The 13601-nt window shown below is 39.6% G+C and overlaps 1 protein-coding gene across 2 annotated transcripts in view; it reads left to right on the top strand.

Annotated features, from left to right (window-relative positions):
• Positions 1–13601, top strand: part of OSBPL1A (oxysterol binding protein like 1A) — a 201224-nt gene that overhangs the window by 54918 nt on the left and 132705 nt on the right. For both annotated transcript variants that reach the window (XM_024580141.3, XM_045188012.3), the window contains 6 exons: positions 3667–3728; positions 3831–3875; positions 4673–4746; positions 4860–4923; positions 8472–8570; positions 10036–10158. In XM_024580141.3, the coding sequence (XP_024435909.1) occupies positions 3667–3728; positions 3831–3875; positions 4673–4746; positions 4860–4923; positions 8472–8570; positions 10036–10158 (467 nt within the window). The remainder of the gene's footprint in view (positions 1–3666; positions 3729–3830; positions 3876–4672; positions 4747–4859; positions 4924–8471; positions 8571–10035; positions 10159–13601) is intronic.

Here is a 13601-nt window from a genome sequence, read left to right as displayed (position 1 = left end):
AGATGTGAAGAAGAAGAAAGCTGCTACAGTGGGGCAGGTGGGGGAGGGAGGTGACCTCAGAAAAGTGGCCAGAGGCCCAGCTCCGTGGCTGTGGTTGAGGGTTTGCAGCAGGAAAAGCCACGTGAGAGTGTGTGTGAGGACGTGGCACATTTGCTGATCACTTATCTTTATATTACCCTGTGTTGCACGATCTTTTCCTTTCTATTGTTTTGTTATGCCTTCCTCATACATTTGAAGAATTTAGTTTCTTTTTACGTTCTCTGTTCATTCATTGTCTCGTCTGTTTCTTCCTTTGCCAGTATTGCACTTTTATGATTATTTTTGTAACGTTTTAATATCAGATAAGGTTTCCCCTTGCCAATCTTCTTTGAGGATTTTCTTGGACATTTTTATCTGTTTATTCTTCCAGATGGCATTTAAAACAGTTTTCATGGGTTCTTAGTAAAAATGCTTTGGCATTTAATTAAAATTGTGTTCTATGTAAATTAATTTGGAGAGTGTTGACATTTTTACTCAGTCTTCCCACTAAGGGAGAATCTGTCATGCCGAATCTAGCTGTTGGATCACTCCTGTGTTTCACTGCATTTTATTGAGGTCGATAGGGGACAGAGTGCAGCTGTGAAATGACTGGCGTGGTGCCTGTCCAGGTAAGGAGGCTGTTTCATTCAGTTCACAGGCATTTTCTGGACTTCTCACTGTGTGCCGGGCGCTTTTGACATTGGATGCGGAAATGAGGGCTCTATACTGGGAATTCAGCTCATTGGCAGGAGTTCAGAATTTATTTTTGGTGTTAGGGCAGAATTCCATGAAAGAAATCACACTGTCCTCCCCTCTGCCTGAAGGAATAATTTCTCAAATGCCCTGTAGACAGAATGAAAATAACAACGTTGCCAGGCCTTTTTATAAGACATCTTCCTATGTGCTAGCACTTTCTCAGTTAACATTACAAAAAGTTTTTTCTCCACTAAAGAATATACGGTCAGCCCCAGTTTTCTCCATCAGCAGTTCTATAACTCTGCCTTTAAAATAAACCTCAAACTCATGAACTTCTCCCCCTTTTTACCACTGTCTGCATTTGACCACTGACTCTCTACTCCAGACCCCCAGTCCCCTGCACCTCGGCTCTTGCTGCTTTGGGACTGTTATCCTTGCTTTTCTCTTGCCTACATTTACAAGCCATTTTCCACATAGCAGCCACAGTGATAATTTAAAAAAAATTATTGTAGCAATTCCCAAAGCTTAAAAAATAGAATAGTATAATTAATTGATGTACACATCACCCTCTTTTAGGAATTATCAATAATGATTGGTATGTGTAGATAAAATATGCTATTTTGTCTATACATATTTTATATTTATAAAACATAAGGGCTCCTTTAAAAAAACATGACCACTTGATAATGGCACAACTCTATGAATATACTAAAAAGCATTTGAATTATATACTTTAAATGGGGGAATTGTGTGGTATGTGACTTCTATCTTGATAGAGATATTTAAAAACATAACTATAATAGCATTATCCTATTGGTAATATTATAATTTCTAAGCATCATCAAATAGTGAAAGTTCAAATTTCCCCAATTATCTTTACAAGTTTTTTCCTTTTAACACTTTGACGGGGTTTTAAACATGAGTCAGACCATGTCACTCTTCTACTTAAAACCCCAGTGGCTTTGCATGCCATCTAAAATAAAACTCAGACTCCTTATACTGGCTCACAAAGGTCTGACCTGCAAAGCCCTCATGATGTGGCTCTGTCTACCTCTCTGACTGTATCTCTTGACCATTAATTACCGGTAGTTCTGACCCCAGGGCCTTTGCATTAGCTGCTCCTTCTGCTGGAATGTCTTTCCCCTTTATTTTCACAAGGCTTGAATCTTCCTTCCAATTTAAACATCCCTTCCTCAGAGGCCTTCCCTGATTAGCTGTTCCCCCAAATCTTCAATCTAAACTGGTTTCCCAGTCGCTCTCTGTCTTATCATTCACTTAAAAAACATTGGCATAGCATAGTTTATTATCTGCTATGTATCCTTTCTATCAATTTATTGTCTTTTTTTCCCTTTTTCCATCCCCCCCATTTTTTTCTCTCGTGTTCACTGCTAAATACCCAGTACCTAAAATATTAATTGGTACATAATGGATTCTTATTCAGAAATATTTATACAAAAATTTTACCGAACACACACCAGGTGTTTGGTATTTATTCAAAGGTTTTGGTCCATTGAGGCCTGCGCAGGTCCCAGCCTGGCTGTGGTTTGGGATTGCTCTCTGCCTCATAAAGCAAAGGAGACAGTTGTCTGCTGGGGAGACAGAGTCGTCTTCTCCTCTGAAAAAGCCTCCTACATAGATGGCCTTGGCGTCTTCCAGGAATAGAAGGGCAGGGGCTGAGGCCTCATGAGTCTGGTCTTCAGTGGATGTAGAGAGGAAGGCCGTGGTTATAACCAGAAAGTCTGGGGTGTAGTTACCTCCAGAAAACGTCACTGTTAACCAAGCCTGGGCGTCATTGTAGTCAGAGGAGTGGGTTTCTTAATGATAAAATAATAATACAGGTTTTTAAAAAAGGTTATTTCTAGCCTATATCACCTTACTGCATGAAGCGTTTCAGTCTGATATACTACTTTGGAAGGGCTAGTTTTTGTTGTGAAGTTTTACGTGTAGCCTTTGCTTCTCTAGCAATTACAAGCTATCTCAGGTTAAAAGATGTTTTTTTTTTCAGTGGCATTCTTCATGTAGCGTCCTGCTCACTTAAGAACTCAGTAATTAACTTGGACAAACAAGTTCTGTTCTTTTTTGTTGTTGTTTGGCAAAACACAAGAGTGCTTGCATGTGTGAGGAAACCATAATCTCTTGCTGGTTTCATTCTCCTTTATCATGGTTTCCTTTGGTCCTCAGTTGCGTGTGGACCATCACACCCTTACTTTGTCAGTTGTCTCTGCTGCCTGTTCCCCTGTGAGGTAGCTTTACAGTGGCTACCGCAGTCTGAGTAATGGCCCCACCCAAATGTCATTAGTTAAGTAACTTGAGACCATGAGATAAATCGGAATTATCCAGGTGTGCCCAGTGTAGTCGCCTGGGTTCTCATAGGGAGGAGGGAGGAGGATCAGAATATCAAGAGAGAAAAACGCAAGGGTGGAGCCGAGGCTGCAGTGACGCACTTGGCAGAAGGAGGGACCACGAGTCATGGGGTGTGTGTAGGTGGCCTTTAGAAGCTGGGAAAGGCAAGGAAACGGATTCTCCCCTAGAGCCTCCGGAAGGCCTGCAGCCTTGCCAACACCTTGATTTCAGCTCAGTGAAGTAATTTTGGACTTCTGACCTCCTGAACTGTAAAAGGGTTAGTTGGTGCTGTTTCAAGCCTCTAAGATTGTGGTAATTTGTGTTAGCAGCCATAGGAGAACTACTACAGTGACTTACGGCAAGAGAGCTTGAGTGATCCCGGAACTTGTACAGAGTGTTCCGCGGTTAATCTGATTTGCAGGATTAATACTAGCTATGAAAAGGAGGCTATGAAGGATTGAGATGGCAGCTTCGGGTGGGTAATTTGGGGGAGAAGAGGAGGGTGGAGTCGAGGGAATAACAGAGGATATTGTTATGTGCTGCAGTGGCAGCATCAGTCCACAGTGCAGTTGAGCTCTTGACGGCCTGTTGCCTTTGTGTTGTGTGCAGAGCAGAAACCCCTTGACCTGGCCCAGGGTGCCGAAGTGAAGCACATTCTTGTCGGTAATAAGGTATGTAGTAATGGATTACATTTATACAATAATTTTTGGTAAAACTTTTTGAATTCCTACACTATACAGATGCATTTTTAATGAAAGGATGTTTTGCGATAGGTCCTCTACAAAGCGCTGAAGCGGTATGAAGGCCCTCTCTGGAAGGTAGGTTGGGACGCCTTTTTAACCATAAAGCTAGAGAGAAGAAGAATTCTCAGGTGTTCTGTTTTTGATACGTTTTTTACAATTAATTCGGAAGTACATGTGATTCAGTCATTCTTGGGTTTTTATCACACGGCCATTGTTGCACTGCTGGGCTTCAGCGGGCGTCCATTTGTAGCGGTCACTGTCCTGTGTGTTCACGGCCTAACACTTCTTAGGTGGGCAAGTTTGAATGGAACGGAGTGGGGGAAGATGGCAGTGTTCTTACTTAATCACAGAATTACAGTGTTGCTTTTCAGGACTTAGGAAGAACTTAATGTTTGAATTGTCACAGAGCACACATGCAGTCTTTCTGGGTCTAAAAATGTCTCTGCACCGTAGAGTTCAGTTTTTCTATAACTGTTAGAGCATGTACATTCTCCTGCACTTGCAAACACTCCCTCTGTATGTTTCAGTGCATGCATCCTTCGATTGCATAAGAAACATTTAGGATAATCTTTTTTTTTTTTAGAAGTTGAACAGGACTTAGAGGAAGTTGTCTTTGAAGCCCCCGATACATTTCTTGTAAATATCCCTGAACAGTATTGCCAGAGCATGAACTTGGGCCTTTCCTGTCACCCTGCAGCGGTGGCACGTTCGTTACGGCGCATGGGACCTAAGTTTGTGTTCGATCGTGTTCTAAGGTTCAGGAGTGCTATTTAGTTGGAAGGTCAGGACTTTCATAACTAACTTACTTTTTTTCAGTCGAGTACTCGAATCTAGATGTGTCAGCTTAGAAAATCTTTGCCATTTTCGCCTAGAGTTCAAGATTTTTTGGCTGGAGATTATTCTGGGTGGTGTTAGAACATGGAGTCCTTTCGTGGTACAGGAAACAGTAAGTGTTATGATTGATTTGCTTATTACATTTCAGCATGTCATTTTGAACGATTAAACGTTTTCACGTATCTCTTTTCCTCTCACCTTGATAATTTAATATTCATTTTGAAGGCCCGATGCAGTCCGTAAGATTTACCGCCAGGGGTGCAAACACCTAACTCAAGCAGTATGCACGGTAGGATGGCGCACGCATCTTTTGCTCAAACCGCGAAATCAATTCTGCAAGTGATTGCCCTGAACCATTTGTATAAAATGCCTTGTTAAATTTTCGGGGAGAAAGTACTTGAGAACAACTATTGGGGAGAATCTTCATTTTAAACCAAGTCAACTTTTGTGTACCCTCCCATATTGTGGGATGAGAGATGATTCAAAAACCTGTAAAAGAAATAGATGTGTTTCTACAGGGTGGGGCGAAAGTAGGTTTACAGTTGTTCATATGGAAAATAATATATTAATTACTAATAAAAGAATAATCTTTGATGTACTCACAGCTGTAAACCTACTTTTGCCCCACCCTGTGTTTGTGTAGTCATACATACATATGGGTGTACATGTGTGTATATATGTATTTGTATGTAGGTGAATCAGGCAATGGAAGATTTTTTGGTGTTAAAATTTAAAGCCTATATCAAAATCAGGATTCTTAGATTTTCTGTATTTACTTCTGGCTGTTTTTCTTTTACCAAGCCAGACACAAAGCAAGCTTTTCCTCTTTGGAGATTAGTCCAAGGTGGGAGCCTAGACAAAGCCTGTTTCCCCCGCCCGGTGTCGGGGTTGTCGGCGTGCCGCAGCGTCCAGCCACTCTTAGAGCTGAACCCGCCGTTTCCAGGGAAGACACTCTCCGTCCAGCGGTGTCCACAGCCTTAGTCGCCTTCTGCGGCAGGACAGCCCAGTGACACAAGCTGTCCCCTCAGTTTCCTCACACCCCTTCCTTCTCCCACATGGGACCGAGGCCAGGGAACCTCTTTCCAGTCTTACCCCTCCCATCGTTTTGTTTCTTCTTCTGATGCAGTCCTGGCCATTTTCTTCTGTTCCTGCCCGTGACTTCCTGCTCGCGATTGTTCCAGTCAACACTAGGGTTTTTCCTCAGTTGGGTTCTTTATCTTATTCTTGTCTCTCTTCAGCCAAAAACAAACAAGTTGCTTCCCCTGCTCTTTTAAAATTCCTCGGTCTTTAACTTTTCTGGAACTGATTAGCTTCTGCTGTGTTATGCTTCACCTTGTTTTATAACTTTTGTTTCTTATATAAATGTCTCCCTAAACCCTACATTTATGAGTATCAACCCATATCGATAGAAGCTAATGGGCATTCACTGAGTGACTGTTCACTTTCTGGTTTCTTTAGGTAGATGCTTAGGCCATTGATGTGATATCTTTTTTCTGATACAGGAGTTTACAACTCTTAAGTGTTCATTTGTTAAATAAAATGTAAAACACACATCACATAAAATTTACCATCTTGATTTTTAAATGTACGACTCAGTGGCATTAAGCACATTCAGACTGTTTTGTAGCCGTCGCCAGCATCCCTCTCCCGAAGTCTCCTCATCTTCCCGGGGAAAACTCAGTGCCCGTTCGACAGCAGCTCCCCTGCCCCCCAGAGCCTGTGGCCAGCCCCCTTTCTGTCTTGGTTTGACCATCCAGGTATCTCCTGTAAGTGAAATCACACGGCATTTGTTCTTCCGTGACTGCTTTGTTTCGTTAGCATAACGTCCTCAAGATTCATCCATGTTGTAGCCTGTGAAGGATTTCTCTTTCACTGCCGAACAACATGCCATCGTATGTGTCTACCACATTTTCTATATCCATTCATTCATTGGGACATTAGGATTGCTTCCAGCTGTTGGCTGCTGTGGACAACGCTGCGGTAAACATGGCTGTGCAAGTGTCTCTTCCTGAGGATCGTGCTTTCGGTTTTTCTGGGTACATACCTGGAAGTGGAATTTCTGGATTACATGGAAGTTCTGTTTAAGTTTTTTGAAGAACTCTCACACTGTTTTCCGTGGTGGCTGCACATTTTATGTCCCCATGAGCAGTGCACCGCAGCTCTAATCTCGGTCATTTAAAGCCGTACTCCCCCCTTTGTTGCTTTTTAGTTTCATCCTGCTAATTTTGGTAGGTTGTATTTTTATGATCATTCAGTTCAAAATATTTTCTAATTTCTGTTGTGATAACTTCTTTCAACCAATGAATATTTGGATGTGTGTTGTTTAATTTCCAAAAAATGAGTTTTCCTGATTATCTTGTTTTTGATTTACAGTTTAATTTCGCTTTGATCATTGAACATATCCTATACGATTTCTGTCTTGTCAGATGTATTGAGACCTGCTTGATGGCTCTACTTGTGGGCTGTCCTAGTAGTAAATGCACTTGAAAAGAACGTGTGTTGTGCTGTTGTTGATTGTAGTGCCCTATAAATACTTGCTTGTCGTGGTCCCCAGTGTTCAGATTTTCTACGACTGCTGAGTGAGGGGTGTTGAAATCTCTGACCGTGCTTGTGAAATCGTGTATTTCTTACTCTGTCATTGACCACATACTTCCATACCAGTGATTAACCCATTTATCGTTATGTGGGACTTCTCTTTGTGTCCTGTGATACAGTTTGTCTTGAGCTCTATTTTGCCTGACATTAATGTAACCACTCAGGCTTTGTTATGCCTGCTGTTGGCATAGTGTCACTTTTTCTACTTACGTCCTTTCAACCTGTCTAACACGTTTTATTTCGTCTTCCGTAAATAGTACATATTTGAGTCCTTAGTGTGCACTCTGACGATCTTTGCTTTTTAATTAGCTTTCATTTGAGAAAGTGTTCCATGTTCTTATTAATGTGTCAGGTGTTTTGGATTGTATCTTTAATACTATGAATGTTAAGTTCTGGAGGTTCTGGATTCTGTTGTTTTTCTCCGTTAAGTGTTAATATCCTTTGTTTTAGCAGGTCATTTTCTTGGCTGCGTTTGGATTGTAAACTGCTTCTTGGACAGCAGCTCTAGTCTGCATTCAGATAGGTTGTATTTAAATGACTGCTTTGATTTTTTTCTGTGCATCAGAGATGTGAATAGACGGAGTTTGGGGACCCCTCCTGTCTCTTTCCTTTGGGGATTCCCCTACTCTCTGTAGCATTTGTGGCTCCCCAGCTTTCCATTTTTAATTCCCCAAACATGAGAACTGCGGGTTTTCCCACATGTGTCGTGTCACCGTTTGGACTGTACTTAGTCCCAGGTCAAAAAACTTGGGGGTGGGAACTTATTTGTAAAGCTCCTTGTTTCCTTTCTTCCAAGAAAATGTGCCCTCTCCCCTTGCCCCTCCCATCAGCCTGTCAACTTTTGTTTACTCTCCAGTTCCTTCAAGTGGTTGCTATTTGATTGACGTCTAGGTCTTAATAGTTTTCCACAAAGGTGTGAGGGAGTCCTCTGGCAGGATCTTGAAGCAGAAGTCTGTCTTTCCCATTCCTAAATCCCCTCACTTTCCAGATTTATATTTTAAAAAGAAATAATTATTTCTTCTTTTCCTTTTTTCCCATCTTTATCAATCTTATCTACTCATTCTTTTACACTCAGTTAAAGAACTCCTTATTATAAGAAGTAATGAGCAGATGGTATTTTAAATGCTACTCTTTTGGGTATAATTAAATCATGTTAACAAATTTAAATTTGTATGTAAATAATTTAAGGTTCTATTTTATGTGCACGAGTGCAGTGGCCTTACTGACTCCTTTACATCCAAGGTGAAGTCCACCGATAGCTGCCTCTTCTTTATTAAATGCTTCGATGACACTCTTCACGGCTTCAAGGTTCCTAAGAATAGCCTTCAGCAGTCAAGAGAGGTAATTTTTATGGATTCATTTATCTTTCGTAAAACTTAGAGAACATTTAGAAACATAAAGAATATAAGTTGAATATTAACATCCCAAATCTTTTGATTGTACCTTTTTAATAGGGGTGATTACATGAAGCTATTTGAAATTTGGCTTATGAATTAGTTCTTTATCAACATGTACCTGCAAATATTTTCTGTTCCTATATATATATATATATATATATATTTTTTTTTTTGATTCTATTAATCAACCAGGGAATCTTACTGGTTTTGGAAAAAAGGCCTAACTAAATGATTACTTAGTTTGCCCCTAAATTGTAGCTGAGGAAACTGAGAACAATAAAATTGTTGTAATCTCCCAAGTTGTCCAAGTCACACAGCTTGTAAGTGACAGAACCTGGACTCCAGTCCAGCTGTTCTGATTTGTAACAGTGTAGACTCAGTCCTCTCTTTGATAAATTGAGCAATAGCAGCAGGAAGCAGGGAAATAAGGATTCACATGACAGAAATTCACAGTGCAGTTATTTAGTGGAGATCAAAGCAGTATTCATAGACCTCTCTCGTTTCTTCTAAATTATGTAAGGCGTTGAAGAATCTATCTTCCAGAGTGGCTAACCCTGGCCTTGCAAGAACCCCAAACAATTCAAATCATGACTGTCCCAACATTTCATAAAATGGTAAAGGATGACCCTGAGTAACTACTATAAGAAATGAGGAATAAGTAAGACAGGTGTTTTTAGGGCAAATAATTTTATTTTGAAGTCAATGATTTTTTTAAAAACATAGTAAAAGTTAAGTCATGAAAGCAGTTGTTGGCTCTCTTAAAATGATCTGAGTTTCCTGTGCTTATAATTTGATTGCATGTCAGTAAAGTTGTTTTTGGATACATTATTCTACAATAATTTATTCAACAATTATTATAACCTAGAATTTGACATGAAAAATTCTCCACCCACTAGTTTTTTTAAAAAATCAATTAATTATTTTAATCTTCACCCAAGGGCATGTTTATTGATTTTAGAGAGAGTGGAAGGGAGAGAGAGAGAAACATCAATGTGAGGGAGAAACACCAATTGGTTGCCTTCCATATGTGCCCTGACCGGGGATTGAACCCACAACCTAGGTTTGCGTCCTGACCAAGAATCGAATCCTCAGGCTTTTAGCATTTGGGACGATGTTCCAATCAACTGAGTGACCCAGCCAGGGCACCCCATTACTTAGTTTTTATAATGTGTTTGAGTATTAATATCAATGAATATATAAACTTATAAATGATACCTTTTTAAAGTACTGGGAAATTTTTTTTTAAATTTAGACATGTCATTGATAAGTGATGTGTATCATTATTTCATTTTTTTTTGACCATGGTATTTTTTTTTCTATGTAAACTTTGTGCTTTCTAGATCATTGTCATATTACCTCTTTTGAGTAAAAATGCATTTCACTTTAACTTAAATCTTCGGATATTTCAGGACTGGCTAGAAGCAATAGAAGAGCATTCTGCCTATAGCACTCACTACTGCTCCCAGGACCAGTTGACTGATGATGAAGAGGAAGATGGAGTTTCTGCTGTGGACTTGAAGGAATCCTTAGAGGTAAATAGGAAAACTTAATCTGACCTTTAGAGCTAACTCTGTCATTCAAGTTTTAGCATGAATTTTGAAATGTTTTTTAATGTGAGATTTTGAAATTGAGTTCTGACCATGGAAATAATATTGCTCATTGTCTGGTAATATTCTGTTATTATTTATAATGTCTGTTTAGTAATGCTATCAAATGTCTTTATGTGTTCTAAAGGTGTGGGCATGTGCCAATAGGTATCTTTTTTTGTTGAAATTTTTACCTCACTGTAATCAGATTGTTACTCTATTTGAAAACTGCTGCCAGTAGGGGGAGCATCTGTAACTTAACTTGCTGCCCTTTATGACTTCACCGCATATTTCAGAGGTTAAGTGACGCAACCATAGTGATACATTTCCTGGTCAATAGTTTTATTTAAAACCACTTGTAATCTGTAAACTTCATTGATTAGAGGTAAGGTAAAGCATCAGTCATGAATGGAGAGGCCCTCATCAGAGTGACTGAGTGATGTCACTGGAGTGACATCAGTGTCTAATCCATATAGAAATATCAGCAGATGTATTATAATTGAAGTGAAATAGGTATTTTTTCTTGGCATAAATATTTTGGCTGGACCATTTAAGTGGGAATTGGGTTGGAAGAATTAGAATTAAGAAAGGATGATGAGTTTCAATCCAAATACTTGTGGCAGAGCATGTGAATTTGCCTACTAAATATAATCTTTTCTTTTTTAATGAAATGAAATACTTGTAGGATTTGGGTGTTTTTAAATCAACAACTTTAATGAAATTGTTTGATAATACCTAAGGAGTTTTGTTAAGGGCCTACAAATTTGAGAAAGATTTTGAGTCTTTTGATCCCTAGTCTGAATTTATGATGGAACATTAAGGAATTTGAGCTCTTTCATGTTGCGTTGAAGGCATTCCCCAGAATTTATTGACAATGGCTTTAGAAGGACTACTTCTGTTTCAAAGCCTAGTGTGACAACCATAATTTTCAGATCAGTGAACTTGGCAAAATTACATCCACCAGAGCATCTGAATGACATTAAAACTGTTTGGGTAAATAAAGAAGGCTTAAATACCTGTGGCCAAAATCACGTTTAACAAGTAAAGGAACTTTGCTACATATTTTAACTTTTTGTCTGTATTGCCTCAGTGAAAAGACACCCTTCCCCAATCATCTGTCCTTAATATATGGCAAATGGTAAAACCTGTACTTACGAAGCATACCAGTATCTTTCCAGGATTATGGTAATTTTACGACCTTTTTTGTAGAAGCTACAGATAAAGCAGAAGTACACTAATTTTCATATCATTAAAAACTTTCTTGGAGTAATGTTTCTCTTCTAGAATAGTTTTCAAATACTCAAGTTCTCAGCCTCAACTCTACCTTTCATCTTACTCATTTTGAATATTGTGTTTCTGTGTTAACTTTTAAATCATGAAGAGTTTGCTTTCTAGACTTGACAGCACTTGGAGTCAATGAGAGCTTTAGCCTGCATTTTGGGTTTTGCAGGTTCTAGGCATGTCTCTGACCAACAGAATTTAAATGCTGATTCTGTGACTCTTGACTCTGTCTCAACCTCTGAAGGTTGGTCCAAAATAGGTAAATCTGCAATGAGCTTTAAAGTCCGTTGGACTGTAGCTTGTGGGAGACTGGCTCCAGGATACCCTTGATCTTCGGGTTCGTAAGTTGCAAGGAAATTCTGGGGCCAGTTTGTGAAACAGATCTTAATGTCGATGGGTTGTGTAAAGGAAGTTAGGAACTCTAGGACTGCAGTACTCTAAAAGCATCTGAGTCAACATTAACTAACCTCATCCTACTTGGACTAGTAAGTGGATCTATGAGAAATTAGGGGAGAAATGTGTTCACACTGAAAAACCTGACCGTGTTACACAGTGCTTCTGGTCTCAGTTTACTTCCACCCAAAATGAGGGCCTCCAGGAGCTGAAAACATTTTCTCTTGGCTGTCTGTCTGTCATTGCCTTGAGGTTAGGCCACCAGCAAGAGAAGAATAAGACAAGTCATAGAAATACTGGCCTCATAGCAACTTAAAAATATTTCAGAAATAACAATTGGAGGAGAAATTTAAACAAAAAATTGGTATAGAACTGTACAATAGCTACTAGACACGTGCGGCTGTTTATATTTAAATAAATTAGAATAAAATTAAAAATTCAGCTCCTCATTTTAACTAGCCACATTTAAGTGCTCAATAGTCACATGTGGCTGTCACCTTGGTCACTGCAGGTACAAAATGTTTCCACCGTCGTAGAAATTTCTGTTGAACACAACTGGGCTATGCTCTTAGATTTGGGGTGGTTCTAACAGAGTGGAGTTTTCTTTGTTGAAGATATATTCATTCTGAAGGATCTGGACTCCTTGCTGTAAGAATGAGCAGTGCTGCTAAATTTTAACCAAACGAGAAAATAATATCAAACTTTCCCGATTCAAGAAAAAGTGATTTATTAAAATGAATGTGCAGGAAGAAGGATATATATCAACACAGGGCCAATAAGTAAAGACTGGTATATCCATATAAGAATGAGGCAGATTTATATATAGTGATTTATTTAAGACTTACTGTTAAGTGAAAGGGGCGAGGTATGAAATGCTGTATCTACTGGGCTGTTACCCGGGTGAAGAAAAGTGCGGATGCACGCACAGATTTGTGTAGGCTTAGATCGGCCCTGGAAAGACGAGAACTTATTAGCAGTTTTTGCTTTGAAGCTGGAGAAGGGGGAAAACAGGACTCTAGGGCTGATAGATGTGTGAGGAAGAGTTGCCTTCTTTACATGGATATATTTTTTACTTTTGTAAATATCTATTCCGAAATAAAACATTAAGGAGATTACAGAGCGGGACCATAATAATCACCAGGAACCAAAAAGAATGAATGTGTTCTGGATTGACTTAGATTGAGGGAACATGCAGCCTGGGGTTATCTTTGAAGAGGATTTGGCTAGAGTTAGGAAGACTCAGAGATGAGTCTGGGGTACCAGTACTTGCATCAGTGGCAATTTCCTACAAAGAGCAAAGTTAGCGGGGTTCTACAATCTGTTTCCTTAAAAGTTTAATATATCGAGGTACAATTTTTATACAATCAACTAAATGTGATTTACGTCTTCAATATGTTGTGTTTTGACAAATGTATACACCCTGCGTAACAACCACCCCCGTCGAGACGTGGAACATTTTCATCACCTCACAGAGTTCCCTCGTGCCCTTTCCAGACGATGCCCTCCACCACCGAGGGGCTCTGTTGTTACAGGCAAAGGTGGCAATGCCTGTGTTCGACTTTCAAGTAAATGGAATCGTGCTATATGTGCTCTTCAGTGCCTGTCTTCTCTCACTCGCTGCGTATCAGCAGTTTGTTGCTTCCGATTGCTGAGTGGAAGGCAGTCTGCTTCTGTTCTTAATTTGCCACGTTGTCTGTTAATTTGGGTTGTCTGTA

Source organism: Desmodus rotundus, chromosome 10 (assembly GCF_022682495.2).
Source record: "Desmodus rotundus isolate HL8 chromosome 10, HLdesRot8A.1, whole genome shotgun sequence".
NCBI lineage: Eukaryota > Metazoa > Chordata > Mammalia > Chiroptera > Phyllostomidae > Desmodus > Desmodus rotundus.
This window is presented reverse-complemented; position numbering and strand designations above follow the sequence as displayed.